The 20,627-nt window shown below is 38.6% G+C and overlaps 1 protein-coding gene across 1 annotated transcript in view; it reads left to right on the top strand.

Annotated features, from left to right (window-relative positions):
* RFX7 (regulatory factor X7) overlaps window positions 1–20,627 on the top strand; it is a 123,649-nt gene that overhangs the window by 44,563 nt on the left and 58,459 nt on the right. The window contains exon 2 of the mRNA XM_004374595.3: window positions 14,574–14,607. Coding sequence (XP_004374652.1) covers window positions 14,574–14,607 — 34 coding nt within the window. The remainder of the gene's footprint in view (window positions 1–14,573; window positions 14,608–20,627) is intronic.

The following is a 20,627-nucleotide window of genomic DNA, read 5'->3' as shown; positions in this document are numbered from 1 at the left end:
CCATCCTTTGAGTTTTAGCCTGTTTGTGTCTTTAAGTCTAAGGTGCCTCTCTTGTAGGCAGCATATAGACGGATCATGCTTTTTTATCTAATCTGCCACACTCTGTTTCTTTATTGGTGCATTAAGTCCATTTACATTCAGCGTAATTATTGATAGGTATGAGTTTAGTGCTGTCATCCTGATGTCTCTTTTTCTGTGTGTTGTTTACAGTTTCTTTGTTCCACTTAATTTTCTATGCTGAGTCATTTTTATTTATGTATTTTCATTGTTGTTGATTTTGTATTTGCTGAGCCTTTATGTTTTTCTTGTTTTTTATTTTGATGTGTAGGATTGTTGGTTTCCTTTGTGGTTACCTTAATATTTACTCCTGTTTTTCTAAGTTTAAACCACTCTTCTATTTCTTTATATTGCCTTGACTTCCTCTCCATATGGAAGATCTATGACTACATTTTTTAGTCCCTCTTTGTGGTTTTAATGTTGTCATATTTTACATTTTGATGTCTCTGTTTCCCTATTTTCAGTGTTTTAGTTTTGGTTTATTTTTGTGACTTGCCTAGCTGGGTTGATACTTGGCTACTCTGTCCTGTGTTCTAGTCTTGGGTTATTATCTGATGTTACTGATTTTCTAACCAGAGGACTCCCTTTAGTATTTCTTGTAATTGGGTTTGGTTTTGCAGATTCCCTAAACTTATGTTTATCTGGAAATGCCCTAATTTTACCATCATATTTGAGAGACAGTTTTGCTGGATATGTAATTCTTGGCTGGCAATTTTTTTCCTTCAAGGTTTTATATATGTCATCCTATTGTCTTCTTCTTCGCATAGTTTCTGCTCAGTAGTTTGAGTTTAGTCTTATTGACTTCCTTTGTAGATGACTTTTCTTTTATTCCTAGCCGCTCGTAAAATTCTCTTTATCTTTGGTTTTGGCCAGTTTGATTATAATATGTCTTGTTGACTTTCTTTTGGGATCTACCTTGTGTGGGGTTCGACCAGCATCTTAGATAGATATATCTTCTCATCTTTCACGATATCAGGGAGGTTTTCTGCCAACAAATCTCCAATAATTCTCTCTGTATTTTCTGCTATCCCCCTGTGTTCTGGTACTCCAATCACTTGTAAGTTATTCGTCCTGATAGAGTCCCACATAATTCTTAGGGTTTCTTCATTTTTTAAAATTCTTTTATCTGATTTTTCCTCAAATAAGTTGGTGTCAAGTGCTTTATCTTCAGTCTCACTAATTCTGACTTCCATTGCCTCAATTCTGTTTCCGTGACTTTCTCTTGCGTTGGGTAGTTCTGAAATTTTATTGTTAATCCTCTGGATTTCTGTTTGCAGTCTGTGGATTCTTGCAGCCTGTTAAATTTGTCATTATGCTCTTCTCTAATCTTTTTAATTCCTCTGTTGCTTTGTGTGTGTGTTCCTTGGCTTGTTCTGCATTTTGCCTGATCTCCTAAGGAGTTCTGTATATTAGTCTTTTCTATTCTACCTCTGGTAATTCCAAGAAGTTCTCTTCCTCTGGTAGATTTCTTGATTCTTTGTCTTGGGAGCTTGCTGACATCGTAATGGTCTGCCTCTTTATGTGATTTGATATTGATTGTTGTCTCTCAGCAAGCAATAAGTTACTATATTTATTTATGTTTGCTTACTGTGTCTTAGCTTCTTGTTTTGTTTTGTTTTGATGTGCCCAAATAGGCTGCTCCTGTGAGCTAGTTTGAATATTGGTGCCTTTCAAGCTCTAACGTCCTGTCACCAGGTGATTAGATCTGTTACTAGGTATGTAAGCCCAGGAGTCTGTTTACTTTTCTTGTATGGATTCAGCTCCGGTGTCCAGGTTGTCCATCACCAAGTTTGTGGTTCGGGCTCTGACATACAGCCCTAAATGGGCAGAGGTGTTTGGTGTAGGCACAGGTATCTGGTGCAGTAGGAGGTCACATACTGTGCAAGGCAGGGGGCTGATGGCGGCGCCTGAGTGTCTGGGAGGAAAGCATGTCCCTGTTTCCTAGAGTGTGTAGGTGGGTGGGTTTTGCAGCTGGGCTGTGAGCACCTGATGCTGTTGGTTGTAAAGACTGGGAGGCAGTACTTATTCTTGTACCCCTGTAGCAGGTGGCTAGGTGGCGTGGGTGGAGCCACCAGTCCTCAGGTCCCTGATGTGGGTAGGTGAGGACCCTGCTTAATGGGCAGAGCAGTGTCAAATGTCACGAACCTGCCACTTCACCATATGGCTGATATAGTTGAAGTTAGGCTTCAGGTATATACCCTGTTGTACTGTGGTAGTGAGGGCCTGCACTGCTGAAATGGGCCCACACAGGTCTTTGCAGGGGTGAAAGGCATTTAAAGTCTGTGGACCCCTTATGCCTGTGCCTAGGCAAAGGAGCTGTACCTGCGCTGAATTCCCAGCTTAGGGGAGCTGGCAGATTAGTTTATCCTGTTTGTTAATTTGTTCCCTCTCCAAGGCCATCAGGGCGCGTGACAGGTCCTACTTGTGGCCCAGGGAACTTGGCAATTGCTGAAGCCGCCCGGGACCTGGTGCAGAGCAGGGAAGGGGCAGGTAAATGGAACAGAGGTGTTTCCCAGCAGGGGTGTTTTTTGATCTGCATGGTGGATCAGATGCATGTACTTATCTTCTGCTGATTGAGCGCTGCTTTTCACTGGTTCTGGAGGCCCGAGTAGACCCTCTGATGCTTGGTCTCCCTTGATGTGGAAAACGCCTCATGAGCGCCACTGCTTGCGTCACTGCACATGCCAGGCTATCCAGGCTGAAGGATGCCGGCTCCTACCGGGTCAGGTCTAGTAACTCCTTGCTGCTTCCGAACTGTCTCTCCCTCCCCCTCCCACTGAGTCCGATTCCTCAACTTTGCCTTTGATGTTCAGGGCTCCTAGATTGTCATATATAATCAATTCACTTGTTTTTTTGGGTCTTTGTTGTAAGAGAGACCACAGGAAGCATGTGACGACTCCACCATCTGGCCCCACCTCTAACCCAGAAGTTCTTAAATTTACTTGACCACTTTTTCCACGGGATACCTACTTATATTGAGAGGAACAATCCTTCGGAAATGCAGTTTTAGCACATTGGCTAGGATGTCATTAATGTATGGTAACCTTGTAGTTCTTTGTCTGTTACAGGTGGTCATAGGGCTGGCTTCCAACATTTTCATACTCCTGTATACTTGACAACTGTTCTTCAGCCTGCATTATGTCACAGATTTTTTTACTGACTACAATATATAAATGCTTTATCTTTTATGCCTGTTGTTTTTTTAGTGGAGAACAATATATTAGCTTGGCATCTACTTTTTTTTGGGAGAGATACTGGGTTACTAATAACTTTACTATGCTAGTAAAATCTGGAAAGGAGTTGTTCAGCACGTATAATGATTGAAGGCAGTCTGTCGAAGAGATTGACAGTTTTATATACTTTTTAAGGTGTGAGTCCTATAATTAAAGAGTAACAGATGGCCTGCATTGTCTCTGTGTGTTCACCTCTGAAGCAGTCATCGAACTTCTCATATTCTTTCAAGTAGCCCCCGAGACACATTGTGCTAGGAGCCTGTGCTGTCCAGTACAGTAGCCACTAGCTACATGTGGCTGTTGAGCGCTTGATATGTGGCTAGATCAAGTCAGGATGTGTTGTAAGTGTAAAATATGCACTGAATTTCAAAGACTTAGTATGAAAAAAAAATCTGAAATATCTCAATAATTTTTATATTGATTACGTGTTAAAATGATAAAATGTTTATATATTAATAAAATATATTATTAAAACTAATTTCTTCTGTTTCTCTTTTTAATGTGACTACTAAATAAGTTACAATTACATATGTGGTTAGTATGACATTTCTATTAGACAGTGAGACTGTACTTTTACTATGAACTGATAAGTTTCAGAGACTGAACCTCATTCTTCAGGTTTTTATAAAGCTTTCTGGCCTAGGGAAGAATTTTCTTTTGTTTTTTTTTTGAAAACTTTTGGCCTAGGACCAAATGATTTCTTCATCCCATAAATTTCTTTGAAGTATCCCAAGAAAAGAGTACTTCCAAACATTCCTACATGGAATCAAGCTTTAGGCACAGGGAGAAAGATGAAAAAAGTAGACCTTTCTAACTATATCATTAGTAAATTATTTTACCTATTTCTTTTGTTAACTATTTCACATTTAAAATACATCTATCTTGGTATCTTCTTTTTTAAAGCACTATTTGAACATTTAGGAGATGAACTTGTAGTTTTTTATCTCCTTAGATAGCTTTCTACTTTACAGATTGGAACGGTGTTTTTAGGTCAGGCTTTGTGGGAGACAATTTTAGTATTAACATTCATATTGGTTTTCATTTTTTTTTTTTTTTCTTTCATTGTGGTGAAAATCCTATGGCTCTTGAGTTTAAGTAGACTACAGTAGGATATTGGACTTGGTAACTTCATTTTGTTTTGTTTTTTTTTTTAATGGATATTGGGATACTGATCCCTTTGTTTCTGCAATAAAATCTAGAAAAGAGTAGTAAGTCATGTCTCATGACTGAAGACAGTATACCTAAGGGCCATTTCAGCTACAGTTTTTAAGAAATCTTCTTGTAGCAATTTGTATGAGACATTGACATAGTCTAATCTGTACATCAGGCATCATTGCCTGAATCTGCCATCTCAGAGAAAGTCTCATTTTAGCCTCAGTCTTCTGCAGCCATTCCTAGTTTGATTGTCTTCTTTTTGAACTTCTATTAGGCGTCTAATAATGAACACCACGCACTGGTATAATGCTTTTCAATTTTAAAAGACTTGCGCATACATAGCACATCACCTACTGGTGACATCTGTGGCATACCCAAAGAAAACAGTGTCACTTACCTTTAGCTCCATTGTGTTTTCAGTCTAGAGATCTGCCTTAGCTCTGAGCTAGCGTTCTCATAGTGTAATGGAAGAAGTTACTGAACTGCACAGTTGTATAACTTTCTCTGAAAGTATGCAGTAGGGGAAGAATAGTGGTTTTCCTCATTGGACTATCCACATGACTGTCCTGCTCCGTGTTTTTGTTTGTTTTTAAAAGTTATTCTGTTTTGTTTAAAAAATTCAAACAATTAAAAAGTGTAAAAAGCTTTTTTAAAAGTTTAAACAGAAAGTAAAACCTTTCAAAATCTCATCTCCCAGAGAAGAGTCGTCCTTGAAGATGTGTGTTCTGTGCACACACCTGCCTCCTGTGTCATTACTTCACGTAGTTCTGTGTGCCATGTCAGTTTGCCTGGGTGTGGAACCCAAGGCTGCTGCTGCGCGGTCAGCACTAGAGGGCATTGAAGCTCAGCAAAGAGTGTATGACTTGGGAGCTCGCCAGAGCCTTCATTCAGCTCACTTACTGGCAGTACCTCATATTTTTATGGGAAAGGAAGTTCCAAAATGGTGAGACTAGGGCATAAAATGTTCTTAATTAAAATCCCAGTGTAAAATAGAGGTATGAATACCAGGTATAATAGTAGCGTTTTTACTGGATAATGGGGCCAAATAAAAATCACTGTGTGACCTTGCACAAGCCATTTAACCTTAATGATCCTCAGTTTTCTAATATGTAAAATGAACCTATTACATGCTTGTTGTCGTGAAATGATTTTTATGTAAATCGTCTTGTTTAATCTTCACAAAAAGTGTCGGAGAGGTGTAGTATTCCTTGGAGAAAAAAGTAAACAAAAGTTACTTAGTGATGAAGTTAAATCTTCTGCTTGAGATTGGTTTTTATGCTCAGAATAACAACACTAAATGAGTTTTGCAAAAAAGTTAACAAACGTTGGTAACATCCTTTGTGAAAAGCAGGAAGTTCACTTTTCGTGCCTAAAATGAACTTTTGAAATGACTCATTTGTAGAGCATTGTGTGGCTTATAGTCGGGAACGTCTTATACATCACTCAGCACATAGCACATAAAATTACTTTGTTGTCGACAGTCGAGAGCAGTGGCTCTCAACTAGTAGCATCTGGAAATATAGGAAGCATCTTTTGATTGTCAGAATGTCTGAGAAGGCACTACTGGCGTTTAGTGGGCAGCATGCAGTGACAGCAAACATCCCGTAATGCATAGGAACACCTGTACAGTAAAGAAGGATGACATCTAAAATGTCATTGCCCCATTGAGAAGCTTTGGCATACAGGTTGATTTTCTTACAAAGCAGGTACTTTAAAGATTAATAAGAGCAGGCAAAAATTGTCAACAGTAGCTGTTTTAAAAGCAATTTGGGCTATAAAAAGAAATGGAATTGGTACTTTGGATACTGTTTGTTCATTAGGCACAAGTAGTACCCAGATGAGGTTTTTCTTAGTTTTTTGATCCTAATTACTATACATTTTTATTGAGGTAAAATGTATATAACATAAAATTAACCACGTAATTCAGTGGCATTTAGTACATTCACAGTGTTGTGCAACCATCACCTCTGTCTAGTTCCCAAAAGGAAGCCCTGTGCTCATTCAGCAGCCGTTCTTCATTCCCAGGCCCTGCCCCCCCAACCAGCCCCTGGTGCTACCAGTCTGCTTTCTTTCTCTATGTATTTACCTATTTTGGATATTTCTTGTACAGTAGTCCCCCCTTACCCATGAGGGATATATTCCAAGACCCCCATGGATGCCTGAAACCACAGATAGTACTGAACCCTGTAGATGCTCTTTTGTTCTATACATACACACCTATGATAAAGTTTAATTCCTAAATTTGGCACAATAAGAGATTGACAACAATAACTAATAATAAAATAGAACAGTTACAACGATAGACTGTAATAAAAATTACATGTGGTACCCGGGGTGGAACAGAGAGGGATGTGCAAGATTTCATAACGCACTCATTTAATATTTTCAGACCGCGGCTGACTGTGGGGAACTGAAACTGCAGATAAGGGGGGACTACTGTACATGGAATCCTACAACTGATGGCCTTTTGTGGCTGCCTTCCTTCACTTAGCATAGTGTTTTAGAGGTTCATCCATGTAGTAACATGTATCCCTACTTCATTCCTTCTTATGGCTGAATAATATTCTGTTGTAAATGAGTTTACCACGTTTTGTTTATCCTTTCATCGGCTGATAGACATTTGGTTGTTTTCACCTTTGGCCTATTGTGAACAGTGCTGTTATGAACATTTGTGGACAAGTTTTTGTTTGAATACCTGTTTCCAGTTCTTCTGGGCATCTACCCAGGAGTGGAATTGCTAGGTCACATGGTAGTTCTGTGTTTCACTTTTTGAGGAACTGCCATATGGTTTTCCACAGCAGCCAGTTTTCATCAGCAATGTACAAAAGTTCCTGTTTTTCTCTACATCCTTGCCAGTAGTCCCCAATTATTTTTAAGAAGACAAAGTAAATGAATCAGAATGTCTGGATGGTGGGATTTGAGGTGGTTTCTGTTTCCTTTATATTTTTCTAAGTCTTTCAACTTTTATAGAATTAGCTAATATTGCCATAAGGAGCTCAATGGTTAAGCACTCGACTGCTAAACAAAAGGTGAGCAGTTCGAATCCACTAGCGGCTCCATGGGAGAAAAAACCTGACAATCTGTTCCCATAAAGATTTACAGCCTAGGAAACCCTATGGGACAGTTCTGCTCGTCCTATAGGGTCATTATGAGTCAGAATTGACTCAATAGTACACAACAACTGTGATTGTAAGGGAAAAAAGAGAAATCCAAAATTTTGTTTAATGTTCTCATTTGAGCAGACTAAAATAAACACATTAATTATGGGCAAGTATAAGGTAAAAGTATGTTTTACTATGATGCACTGTGAGCTGAGTCATAATCTGCAAAAGGGGTGCGCCAGTATATTTGTAAGCTTATTTTACTTAAGAGGAAGTTTGATTTTTCCTGGCTAGAATTTGAGAGCTTCTTATAGTTGATGTTTTTACATTGTACCTCCCAACCTCAGATTTTCCTTGGGTAAAATCTGGTATCTAGTATTCACAGATTTCTCTGTTGCTGCAGCACAAGAATTTTGAATCAAGTGTATGAGATTATGAGTCACTCTGAGTTCAGACTTAGAGATTCCAAATAAATACAGAAGTAATACTGAGCCTGACATTGGAACGGACGAGGAGCAGTCTCAATATGATCTGCAGTAAACAGATAATTTACGAGCTGTTTGTTAAAATGGGGGAAACAGAGTCTGAAACGTTTCTAGCAAGCAAGGTGTCGTAAGTGTTCTTTCAGGCATACTGTTGAAACTTGCTCTGTATTACATCATATGTATATGACTACTGATTTTTTTGTCATTTCTGTATCATATGTAAGACTAGAGAAAGGGAGACATTACATGATTTTTCTGTGAAGTGTTCTGTGAGGTAAAGTAGGCTTAGGCTGAGGTTTTAATTTTAAACGTGGGCTTCCTAAAATTTACTCTGTCTTTTTTGTGTATTCCACCAGCTTGAGGAAGTTCTATCAAGCTTCCCTTGTAGTTCGTGCTTTCTCAGACATCGCTCTTCAATTACTTTTTATATGCTCTTCTGGTTGGTGTGTTTTCCTCTTTCCCCTACTCCATTGGTCTAGGATTTACTTTAGAATATTCTGGTGATCCGGCTTGATAACGCAAAGTTTGAACAGGAAGATTTAGAACATGAGTGATTAGCATGTTCCATAAATAGTTATCATACCATAGCAAAATTATGATACTGATATTTTGTTGTTTTATGCAATGCCAAAATACCATATTAACACTACCATATTATTAAAATTTTTACAGAAGCAATGATTTTTAAAAATCAGTGAAACCATGTGTTTATTGCACATCAAATAAACAGTTTATCAATAATTAGACAACTTAAAATTTTAGAAAAAATTTTTTGAGCCGATAAATTAGTATAAAAATGGATTCAGAATTAGTAAAACCCTTAGTGACTCATAACCTCGGATGTACATAGAACTTTTCTAAAAAATAGTCTTTGCTAAAGGCGAACTCATACTGTAAACAAATTACAAATCACAAGAGGAAACAATGCCAACCCAGAGTATATAGGAGTTTACTAGGAAACAGTCCTCACTTCACATCGTAAATCACATGAGGAAATGATGCATCTTGAGGGGGACTGACAGCACGCTTCTCGTCAACAATAGATAACAGGAAGCAACCACAAAAAAGATGGCTTAATGGAATTAATGTAACACAAAGTAGAGTTTAAGGTAAAATGGCATTAATAAGGATAAAGAACAGTAGATAATGATAAAAGGAATAATCTGCCAAAAAATATAAAAATGATAGTCTTATATAAACCCAGAGGAGCCCTGGTGGTGCAGTGGCTGAGCTCTCGCCTGCTAATGAAAGGTCTGAGGTTTGAACCCACCAGCCGCTCTGCAGGAGAAAGATGTGGCAGTCTGCTCGTGTAAAGACTTACAGCCTTGGACACCCTGTGGGGCAGTTCTACTCTCTCCTGTAGAGTTGCCGTGAGTCAGAATCTTCTTGATGGCAGTGGATGATACAAACCCGACAGTGTAGTCTTTGAGTTTATAAAGGAAGTAAAAAGGACAGAATTATGAGAAATTAATAAATGCACAGTTATTGTCAAATATTTAACATCTCTTACAGAAAGAAATTGGTAAAACAGAAGCAAAGTAAGCAATAAAAGATTTGAACTGCAAAATTAGCAGGCTTGAACTAGTACCCAAAGGAAGGAAGTTTTCATCATGAAAATGACGTTCTCTGGCGGAAATGAAAATAATTGATTGGCAGCAAAGATATTGTTAAAACACACAACACACACATATGTTTACATACATTGAGAACTAAAAAACAAATTACAATTAAATATTATTTCCTCACATTACATAGCATTCTTGTAGGGTGTCATCAGTCTAGGGAACATTTCCAGGAATAGAAAGTTATAGTCTTTCTTGAGTGTGTTTATTAAAAACAAAGAAGTATGGAAATAAATGTGTTCTTTCAACTTTAAAATAGCAGCATAAACAGAAATAACGTAGAAGAAAAAAACGAAAATAGAAATTGATGAGATACAAAACAATACAAAAACCAAAAAAGAGTTGGATCAAGAAATCTCAAAGCTAGTTTTTTTTGTTTTTGTTTTTTTTTAAAAAAAGAGACAGAAACAGACTTCTTTGTCAGCAAACAAGCCATATCAACTTCTTGCCTTATAAGCTTAGCATTCTAGTGGGGGAGTCAGACAAACTGATAATACTAAGCAGTAGTAATTACTATAAAGATAATGCAGGATAAAGGAGCTAGTGACAAGAAGTGTTACTTAAACATGGTCAGGGAGGGTCTGTGAGGAGATAGCGTTTGAACCAGGAGCCATATAAAGCAAGGGAGCAAGCCATGCGGGCGCTTTTGAAGGGTATTCCTGGCAGAGGGAACAGAAGAGCAAAAGCCCTGAAAATCATCTCAAACCTAGGACTAATGAAAATGTTTAGAATGATAAAGGGCATTTACCAAAAAACATGTCATCAGCATTCTTCTTACCTGATTACTTTGGCCAAAACCTCCAGTATAACAGTGAGGAGTAGCAGTGATAGCAGGTATTCTTGTTCCTTCCTACACTTTTTGCAATCAAGAATAAGTTAGAAAACCAATAGTTGTTTTACATATCATCAAAAACCGGTTAGAAAATGTGTAAGAAAAGACACGATTCACAATATCATCTATAATCTACCTAGAACTATGAAAAGATTTATTTATAGATAAAATTATAAGACATTTTGAAGTACAGACAAAAATGAATCCAAATTACAAGTCAACATGTCTGGTCTCCCCCAGTTCAAGCTATAACGTCAGTACAATCCAATATAAATCTAAGCAGGACTTTTATGGAACTGGAAAAACTGATTTAAAAATTCACTTCCAAGGGTAAATGTTCAAGAATGATCAAGACTATTCTGAAGAAGTCTAGGGAGAGAAAATACTCACACAATCAGGTGATTAGACCTAATTCTTAAAGCAGTTATAAATTCAAAGTGTGGCGTTGACTCAAGGATACACAAGTAGAATAATAATAAAATAGAGAAGAAAACCAAAAACAGATTCAAGCATTGATGGAAACGTGACATAAGAAAACGGGGAACAATTGGCTTGCCATATAGCGATAAAAGTATATATGTATATCATCATACCATACCCAAGAATAAATTTCAGTTAGAATAAAGATCAAAATCTGAAAAGCTAACTTCGAAACTTTTAGAATAAAATACAGAAAGTTTTTTATGGTCTGAGCTAGATAGAATTTCTTAAACAAGACAGAAAAAACACAAATCATTTAAAAGATGGATAAATTTGACTAAATCAAAAATTTAGTTTTAGTAAGACAAAAGATATTAATCTTTAAGATAAGTATGTGTAACAAAGGATTAGTATGCAGAACATATAAAGAACTACTACAATTTATAAGAAATAGTCAACTCCGGGTAAAAACAGGCAAAGGATACGAACGAACAGTTTACAGAGGAGCAAACCCACATGGCAAATAAACAGGTGAAAAGGTACCCAACAGTGCTAGTAATTGAGAAAGTGACAGTTTTTTAAAAACTGAAATACCATTCCATGTCCATTAGAATCACACATTGTGTGCATGGGTGCACGCGTGCGTGTGTGTCTGTACAAGGTTGTGGGAAAATAGGAACTATCATATGCTGCCAATGGAAGAATAAATCGATACAAGTTCTTTGGAGAGGATTTTGGTAATATATAATAGAATCAGAAAGGTGCATTCAGAAACCCCAGAAAATCCACTTCTATATTTATTTGATAGAGAATTCTTGCATGTGTATACTAGGTAGTATATACAAAGACATTTTTTGCAGCATTGTTTGTGGAAAAAACAGAAATTACGTAATTGTCTTTAAGCAAAGGAATGGCTAAATAAATTTGATATATTCATTCGATAAAATACTTTTTAGCGGTAAATGAACTTCACCCAAGTGTATCAACATGGATGGATCTCAGAAACAATATTGAGTGAAAACATTGCAGAATATGTTCAATGTAATGGCATTTATATAAACATTTAAAACCCTCACAGAGCAGCAGTATATGTTGCTTATAGATATTTGTATGTTTTATGGAAATACCAACTGGGCAGGTTATGCATTAATGATGGTGGTTGTCTTTGGGACGTTAGGGAGGAGAATGAGGCTGGACAGAGCAAAGGGGACTTAAACTTCATCTGTATCGTTCTGTTTTGTTTTAAGGATGAAGTAAAAATAGTCAAGGGGTTGTATTAAGTAATTGCCAAAGTTCTTATGTAGCTCAGAAGTTCTTTGATTTTACATTATAATTATATTCTTTAAAAGGCTTTTTTTGACATGCAGTGTTTAGAGATTTCCCAGGTTGGGTGGTTGTGATGGGTAATCACAACTATCCTTTTTAGAGATCACATAGAGCAGTCAGCTGCTGGTAGAAGGGGAGTATATTGAGATCTGTAATTTATAAAATCACAATTTCACTTTCATGTTAATTTCTCTAAACACCCTTTTCATAAATGGTTCCAGTCTTTCCAGAGAATTTTCTTCATATGGAGGACTGAATGTATTTTTTGTCATTTATTCATTCAACAGATTTTATTGAACACCTAATATGTACCAGATGATAATACAGCAGTGAGCAAAACAGACAAAGCCTGCTCTCATGGAGTTTAAATTCTAGTCAAGGAAGATAGCCGGTAAACAAATTAATAAAAATATAATATGGTTGGTGGTAAGTGCGATGATGAAAAATAACGGAGTGTAAGAGCAATAGCGAGTGATTGGGAGTATTTCATATGGGAGAGTCAGGGAAGAACTGTCTGTAAAGGAAGTGAGGAACACGAGAAGAGTTAGAGGCTGGTGGAAAAAGCCAGCACGAAGACCCTGTTCTTTGAAAACCAGCATAGAGGCCAGTGTGGCTGTAGCTGAGTGGATGAGGAGTAGATTAGTAGGAGGCGAACTCAGAAAGATAGCAGGGGACTGGATAATGCAGAGCTTTGTCGGCCAAGGTAAAGGCTTTGTACCTACATTTTGAAAAAGATCACTCTGGCTGTTTTGTTGAGAACAGCCCATGGCAGGGGTGGGGAGTAAAGATAGCAGCAGAGCTTGATTGTGGTTTAGACCAAGGTGGTGAGAAATGGTTGGATTCTGGATATATTACCTTTTGGCAGCAGTTCTTAATGGATAGAATAAGAATACTGCTATCTTGGCAAACTGCAGGGTTGTCGAGAAAAGAGAAATAGCACACGTTAGCTGCCAACCATAAGCTATACGAGTGACCACAAATGGAGATTAAAACCCCCTGAAAATCTTCTGTCGATTCCGGGAAGGGGGTTTTAGTCCCCTTTACCTAGAGGTGGAGCCCTGGTGGTGAAGTGGTTAAGAGCTATGGCTGCTAACCAAAAGGCTGGCAGTTCAAATCCACCAGCTGCTCCTTGGAAACCCTATGGGGCAGTTCTACTCTATCCTGTAGGGTCACTATGAGTTGGAATTGCCTGGATGGCAATGGGTTTGGTTTTTTCTTTCTTTGTTTTACCTAGCGGTGCCGATTTCTTTTCTTGTTCCTTTTAGTCATTCTGAACTTTGCAGTTGAACTTAATCCAGTTGTAGATTGTTGTTTAAAACATGAAAGTTGGAATCTAGGTTTAGGTGTACAGTTTTGAGGTTAATGATTGTATTAACTGAAATGAGGTGTAAATGTTGACTTTTACTTTCTCTGTAGCTTAGAGGTGTGGCTGTGAAAGGCAGATAACTGCCTTTCCTTTACATTTATTTGTCCCTGGGACCTTTGTGGGAAGATAATTTGGTTTGTAACATCTTCTAAAGATTGTATGTGAACTGTCTCTGGGCATTTTGCATTTCATTGCGTTTGCATGTTCCTGTGGTTGTAACAAAATCCAAATGACTTTCAGTGAAATTATTTTATACTGGTGTCATTTGTGTTGTTTTCACTGTTCACTTATACTTAGAAGTTCATTTAAATCGGTGTAGAATGGCTTTGTGTTAATTATTTTTAAATTGATTTCTCCCCTTTCTGATTTATTACCAAGTAAATTAATATTAATTAGTCTCTATTATTTTGTATGTAGGGTTCCTGTTACAGGAGCGGAGGGTGTGTACATGGGGCAGGGTAGGGGTGAGGGAGGAGAATCTACTTTGTCAAGTCTTTAGAGCTACAAATTATATTCCATCATGATGGCTTTTAAATGTTAAGCAAATCATCATCCAGAGTGGCAAGCTGACAGTAAGAATTATAATGGATTGTAAACTCTGTGCCCTCTTTCTCAGTATAATAAAATACATCAGCACTCACATACTGTTAAAAACTTAATTGTTTATTCAAACCATCTGTTTTAGTGATATTATAGTGTAACAACGGTAGGTTGACTATAGCAGTGAAGTCAGAAAATACTTTGATCATACTTCAGGATTTAATTTTTAGTACAGCAAATGGGAAATAGATGTTTGTTTTGCTTTGTGAAAGATGCAGTTGTAGGGTACAATGCCTAATCTTAATAAAGAGTTTTCCTTATTATTTTTATAGTAGGGAAGAAGGGAAAACTAATTACTATGTGTATTTTAGAATATTTCAAATATATTTCAGTATAACTTTTCATTCTTATTAACTTAACTTTTTTTTTCTTTTAGCAAAACTGTACAATCTAAAGTGGACTGCATTTTGGTAAGTAAAATAACCACTTTTGGAGTTCGTTTGTAATAAGACTTTCACTACTACATAAAACACATTATTCTTAAGTAAATGTTGATTTTAAATATAACGCAATTTTAAGGAAATGGTGATAAGCCATTTCTAAATACTTTCCTATAACTCATCCACAATACAATCGCAATTGGAGATAATCAAATGTTTTTGAAATTTACTGGCCTTTGTTGAAAAGATCACTTAAGCGTTTAATCATAGTAGAGGATTACTTTTCTGTTCTGATAACTCTGTGAGACTTTGTTTAAAGAAAAGTTCTTAGATGTTTGATGAGCTCGTTTTTGTTGCTGTAGCATCCTTTTCCTATCTGGGTCGCTAGCCTTTAGGCAGTAAAGCAACAACAACAGAAGTTTACATTTAGATTGTATCTGTAAAAACTATAAGAACTTGTTTAAAGAAAAGCTTTTAAGATGCTTAATGGGTTAGTTTTTGTTGAAACATACTTTTCATATTTGGCTGGCTAGTATTTAGGAATTAAGGCAACGATAATAGTCTAAATTTAGATTGTAGTTACTTAGGTCTTGTCTTAAACGTGTGAAGGAAGGAGCTTGCAGCTGCTGGGGCTGCTGGAATAGTGCTCATTTCTTTCCTGAAATCTCTGCTGACAGGATAGTCCTTAGGCTCTAGGTTCAGTGGCTCTGTGCTGTTAGATTCCCCAAAGTGTCAGTACAGCTAGTCTTCTTTCCCAACAGTGGCTTTGGAGCTTCTCTTATTCAGGTTTGGGTCTTCCTATTTATAAATCGTCAGGCTGACTTTTTTTAGCATCTGGTGCTAAAATGGTTATGTGATATCTTATTAGCCTCTAGGTGCATGAATAAATAGGAGTAGTTCATAGGAGAAATAACTTGATTAATTCTGTACCTTTTTAGAGGCCCTGGTGGTGCAGTGGTTAAAGCACTGAGCTGCTAACCGAAAGGTCAGCTGTTCGAACCCACCAGCTGCTCTGCAGGAAAAAGATGTAGTCTGCTTCCATAAAGATTCAACCAAAACCAAACCCATTGCTGTCGAGTCAATTCCAACTCATAGCGACCCTGTAGGACAGAGTAGAATTGCCCCATAGGGTTTCCAAGGAACATCTGTTGGATTCGAACTGCTGACGTTTTGGTTAGTAGCTGTAGCTCTTCACCACTACGCCACCAGGGTTACAGCCTTGGAAATCCTATGGGGCAGTTCTCCTCTGTCCTGTGGTGTCGCTATGGGTCAGAATTGATTCGACGTTACACAACAACATACTTTTTAACCCAATAGCTGAGAAAGAGGACATTATGGGGTGTTTTTCTTCTTTTTTCTTTCACTTAGTCCTCCCTCTCTTCCTCCTTTCCTTTTTTGCCTGACAGTAGCCCGTGAAGTAGGTAATCTTGTTCCCCCTTTTTACAGCTGAAGAAATTTGACACTCTTGCATTCAGTTCACACAATTATTGAACACCTTCTGTCTGCCAGTTCTAGACCTATTTGTTTGTTGTTGTTCGGTGCCGTCGAATCGGTTCTGACTCATAGTGACCCTATAGGACAGAGGAGAACTGCCCCATAGGGTTTTCAGGGAGCGGCTGGTGGATTTGAACTGCTGACCTTTTGGTTAGCAGCCGAACTCTTAACAACTATGCCACCAGGTCTCCTCTAGACTTACAAGGAATACAAAATAAAAAAGATACATTCTCTGCCCTCAGGAGACTCAGTTTTTTGTCAGGATATATTCAAGAGTGCTCTGAGGACCTACGAAAGCAGTAATTGGGGTGGAGGGGTTGACATTGTGCTTCCATTCCACCCACTACTCCGCATACCCAGAGCATTTGCTGTCTCAACTCTCAAGAGTCTCATTCTTTGTCTGTCACTCGTTAATTATTGCGTGATGACTATGTGCCAGACCCTCTTCTGGGTGCCAGAGTACAAGTGACGACATACTTCCTAGATAAGGTCACCTGCTATCTTTTTAAGTACCCGAGATGACTTTGGAGGATTACTCATTTTTTTCTTCATTGAGAGCTTGGTATAAATTACAAAATACAGTCATGCATCTCTAAACATCCACGATATGTTCTGTGAAGTAGGACGTTACGTGATTTGGATGTTGTGCAGACACCATATGATATGCCATACAGAGTTCACCTCGAGTTGTAGCTGGTGGATGCTTTCTTCCGTCCAGGGGAAGAGCACATCCTGTGCGTTGGGTGCGTGTCACAGACCCTTCTCTGCGTGAGTCGGTTGACCGAGATCTAGATATTTGGGCAGCTTTATTACCAGAAGGACATAGCCAAGATGATCATGAGCTTGACCGGGTATCACTGCATATGCTGGGTGCAAGGCTCAGAGAAGGGCCCTGCCCCAGAAGCTGGCCCCCAGCAGGCGCCAGACACTGCCCCGGGAGGCTGGCACTCAGCAGGCTCTGGATACTGCGCAGGTCTGAGTTACCAAGCTGTGAAGGTAGTTCCTGCACCCGGGTGGGAGCCATGCAGAGGTTAAAGTGGAAGCCCTGTCCAAACCCTGTTCTTGTACGTCCTGCTTCTACCCACTGGGTTAGGAATGATGGGATGGAGTTTTTTCCTTTCCTGTGTTAAACGTTTGCAAACACAAATTTAAAGAGTTCTAATAAAGAATCAAATTTTTTTAAAAAAATAAATAAATAACGACCATGGACTTACACATGGTTGGATGTTGCCCAAACAGACATTATGTGGTGCACAACTGTATGGCATTTATAAAATACTAAATAAGAACCCCTTGCAGATTTTTTAAACCTTTCAAGAGGTAAGAAATGTTTTTATTTAGGGTAAGATAGGGGTATGTGTGTGTGTATGTATATACACATGTTGTTAGGTGCCGTCGAGTCGATTCCAACTCATGGTGACCCTGTGTACCACAGAATGAAACGCTGCCCAGTCCTGCACCATCCTCGCAATCGTTGTTCTGTTTGAGCCCATTGTTGCAGCCAGTGTGTCAGTCCATCTCGTTGAGGGTCTTGCTCTTTTTCGCTGACCCTGTACTTTACCAAGCATGATGTCCTTCTCCAGGGACTGATCCTTCCCGACAGCGTGTCCAAAGTGTGTAAGATGTAGTCTCGCCATCCTTACTTGTAAGGAGTGTTCTGGTTGTACTTCTTCCAAGGCAGATTTGTTCTCTTTCTTTGGCAGTCCATGGTATACTCAGTATTCTTCGCCAACACCACAATTCAAAGGCATGAATTCTTCTTAGGTCTTCGTTATTCATTGTCCAGCTTTCGCATGCATAGGATGCAATTGAAAATACCATAGCTTGGATCAGGCACACCTTAGTCTTCAGGGTGACATCTTTGCTTTTGAACATTTTAAAGAGATCTTTTTCAGCAGATATGCCAAATGTAATGCATCTTTTGATTTCTTGATTGCTGCTTCCATGCGTGTTGATTGTGGATCCAAGGAAAATGAAATCCTTGACAACTTCAGTATTTTCTCCGTTTATCATGATGTTGCTTATTGATCCAGTTGTGAGGATTTTTGTTTTCTTTATGTTGAAGTGTAATCCACACTGAAGGCTGTGGTCTTTGATCTTCATCAGCAAGTGCTTCAAGTCCTCTTCACTTTCAGCAAGTAAGGTTCTGTCATCTGCATAATGCAAGTTGTTAATGAGTCTTCCTCCAATCCTGATGCCCCATTCTTCTTCATATAGTCTAGCTTCTCGGATTATTTGCTCAGCATACAGATTGAATAGGTGTGGTGAAAGGATACAACCCTGATGCCTACCTTTCCTGACTTTAAACCACCCAGTATCCCTTTGTTCTGTTCGAAGGACTGCCTCTTGATCTATTTACAGGATCCTCATGAGCACAACTAAGTGTTCTGGAATTCCTGTTTTTCACAAGGTTATCCATAATTTGTTATGATCCACACAGTCGAATGCCTTAGCACAGTCAGTAAAACATAGGTAAACATGTTTCTGGTATTCTCTGCTTTCAGCCAGGATCCATCTGACATCAGCAGTGATACCCCTGGTTCCACATCCTCTTCTAAACCTGGCTTGAATTTCTGGCAGTTCCCTGTCGATATACTGCTGCAGCCACTTTTGAATGATTTTCAGCAAAATTTCACTTTCTTGTAATATTAATGATATTGTTTGATAATTTCTGCCATTTGGTTAATCACCTTTCTTGGGAATAGGCATAAATATGGATCTGTTCCAGTTGGTTGGCCAGGTAGCTGTCTTCCACATTTCTTGGCATAGATGAGTGAGCACTTCCAGTGCTGCATCTGTTTGTTGAAACATCTCAATTGATGTTCCGTCAATTCCTGGAGCCTTGTTTTTTGCCAGTGCCTTCCATGCAGCTTGTACCATCGGTTCCTATTCGTATGCTACCTCCTGAAATGGCTGAACGTCACTAATTCATGTTGGTACAATGACTCTTTGTGTTCCTTCCATTTTCTTTTGTTGCTTCCTGTGTCGTTTAATATTTTCCCCATAGAATCCTTCACTATTGAAACTTGAGGCTTGTATTTTGTCTTCAGTTCTTTCAGCTTGAGAAATGCCGAGCACATTCTCCCCTTTTGGTTTTCTATCTCCAGCTCTTTGCATGTGTCATTATAATACTTTACTTTGTCTTCTCCAGCAGCCCTTTGAAATCTTTTGTTCAGTTCTTTTACTTCATCATTTCTTCCTTTTGCTTTAGCTACTTGACGTTCAAGAGCAAGTTTCAGAGTCTCTTCTGACATCTATTTTGGTCTTTTCTTTCTTTCCTGTCTTTTTAATGACCCCCACGTATCTGTCAGTTAGTCGTACTGTGGAGGCTTGTGTGTTGCTGTGATGCTGGAAGCTATGCCACTGGTATTCAGATATTAGCAGGGTCACCCATGGTGGACAGGTTTCAGCTGAGCTTCCAGACTAAGACAGACTAGGAAGAAGGACCCAGCAGTCTGCTTCTGAAAAGAATTAGCCAGTGAAAACCATATGAATAGCAGCGGAACATTGTCTGATACAGTCCCGGAAGATGAGCTCCCCAGGTTGGAAGAGGGGGCATTCCTGCAGTGACTGGGGAAGAGCTGTCTCCTCAGAGTAGGGTCAACCTTAATGACGTGGATGGAGTCAAGCTTTTGGGACCTTCATTTGCTGATGTGGCATGACTCAAAATGAGAGGACACAGCTGTAAACATCCATTAATAATTGGAACGTGGAATGTATGAAGTATGAATCTAGGAAAATTGGAAATGAAAAATGAAATGGAACACATAAACATTGATATCCTAGGCATTAGTGAGCTGAAATGGACTGGTATTGGCAATTTTGAATCAGACCATCATATGGTCTACTATGCCAGGAATGACAACTTGAAGAGGAATGGCATTGCATTCATCGTCAAAAAGAACATTTCAAGATCTATCCTAAAGTTCAACACTGTCAGGATAATATCCATACGCCTACAAGGAAGACAGTTAATACGACTATTACTGAAATTGACGCTCCAACCACTAAGGCCAAAGTTGAAGAAACTGAAGATTTTTACCAGCTTCTGCAGTCAGAAATTGATCGAACATGCAGTCAGGATGCATTGATAATTACTGGTGATTGGAATGCAAAAGTTGGAAACAAAGAAGAAGGATTGCTGGTTGGAAAATATGGCCTTGGTGATAGAAACTATGCCGGAGATCGCATGATAGAATTTTGCAAGACCAGTGACTTCTTCATTGCAAATACCTTTTTTCACCAACATAAACGGTGACCTCGCCACATGGAATAAACGGGAACCAAATCGACTACATCTGTGGAAAGAGACAGTGGAAAAGCTCAATATCATCAGTCAACAAGGCCAGGGACCGATGCGGAACAGACCATCAGTTGCTCATATGCAAGTTCAGGTTGAAACTGAAGAAAATTAGAACAAGTCCACGAGAGCCAAAATACGACCTTGAGTGTATCCCACCTGAATTTAGAGACCATCTCAAGAATAGATATATATACATACATACATATATGTATACATATGTACTTACATGTATATGTATACGTATGTACTTAAA

Source organism: Trichechus manatus, unplaced genomic scaffold, assembly GCF_000243295.1.
Source record: "Trichechus manatus latirostris isolate Lorelei unplaced genomic scaffold, TriManLat1.0 scaffold00030, whole genome shotgun sequence".
Classification (NCBI taxonomy): Eukaryota; Metazoa; Chordata; class Mammalia; order Sirenia; family Trichechidae; genus Trichechus; species Trichechus manatus.
The sequence above is the reverse complement of the archived record's forward strand: the minus strand, read 5'-3'. Positions and strand labels throughout refer to the sequence as shown.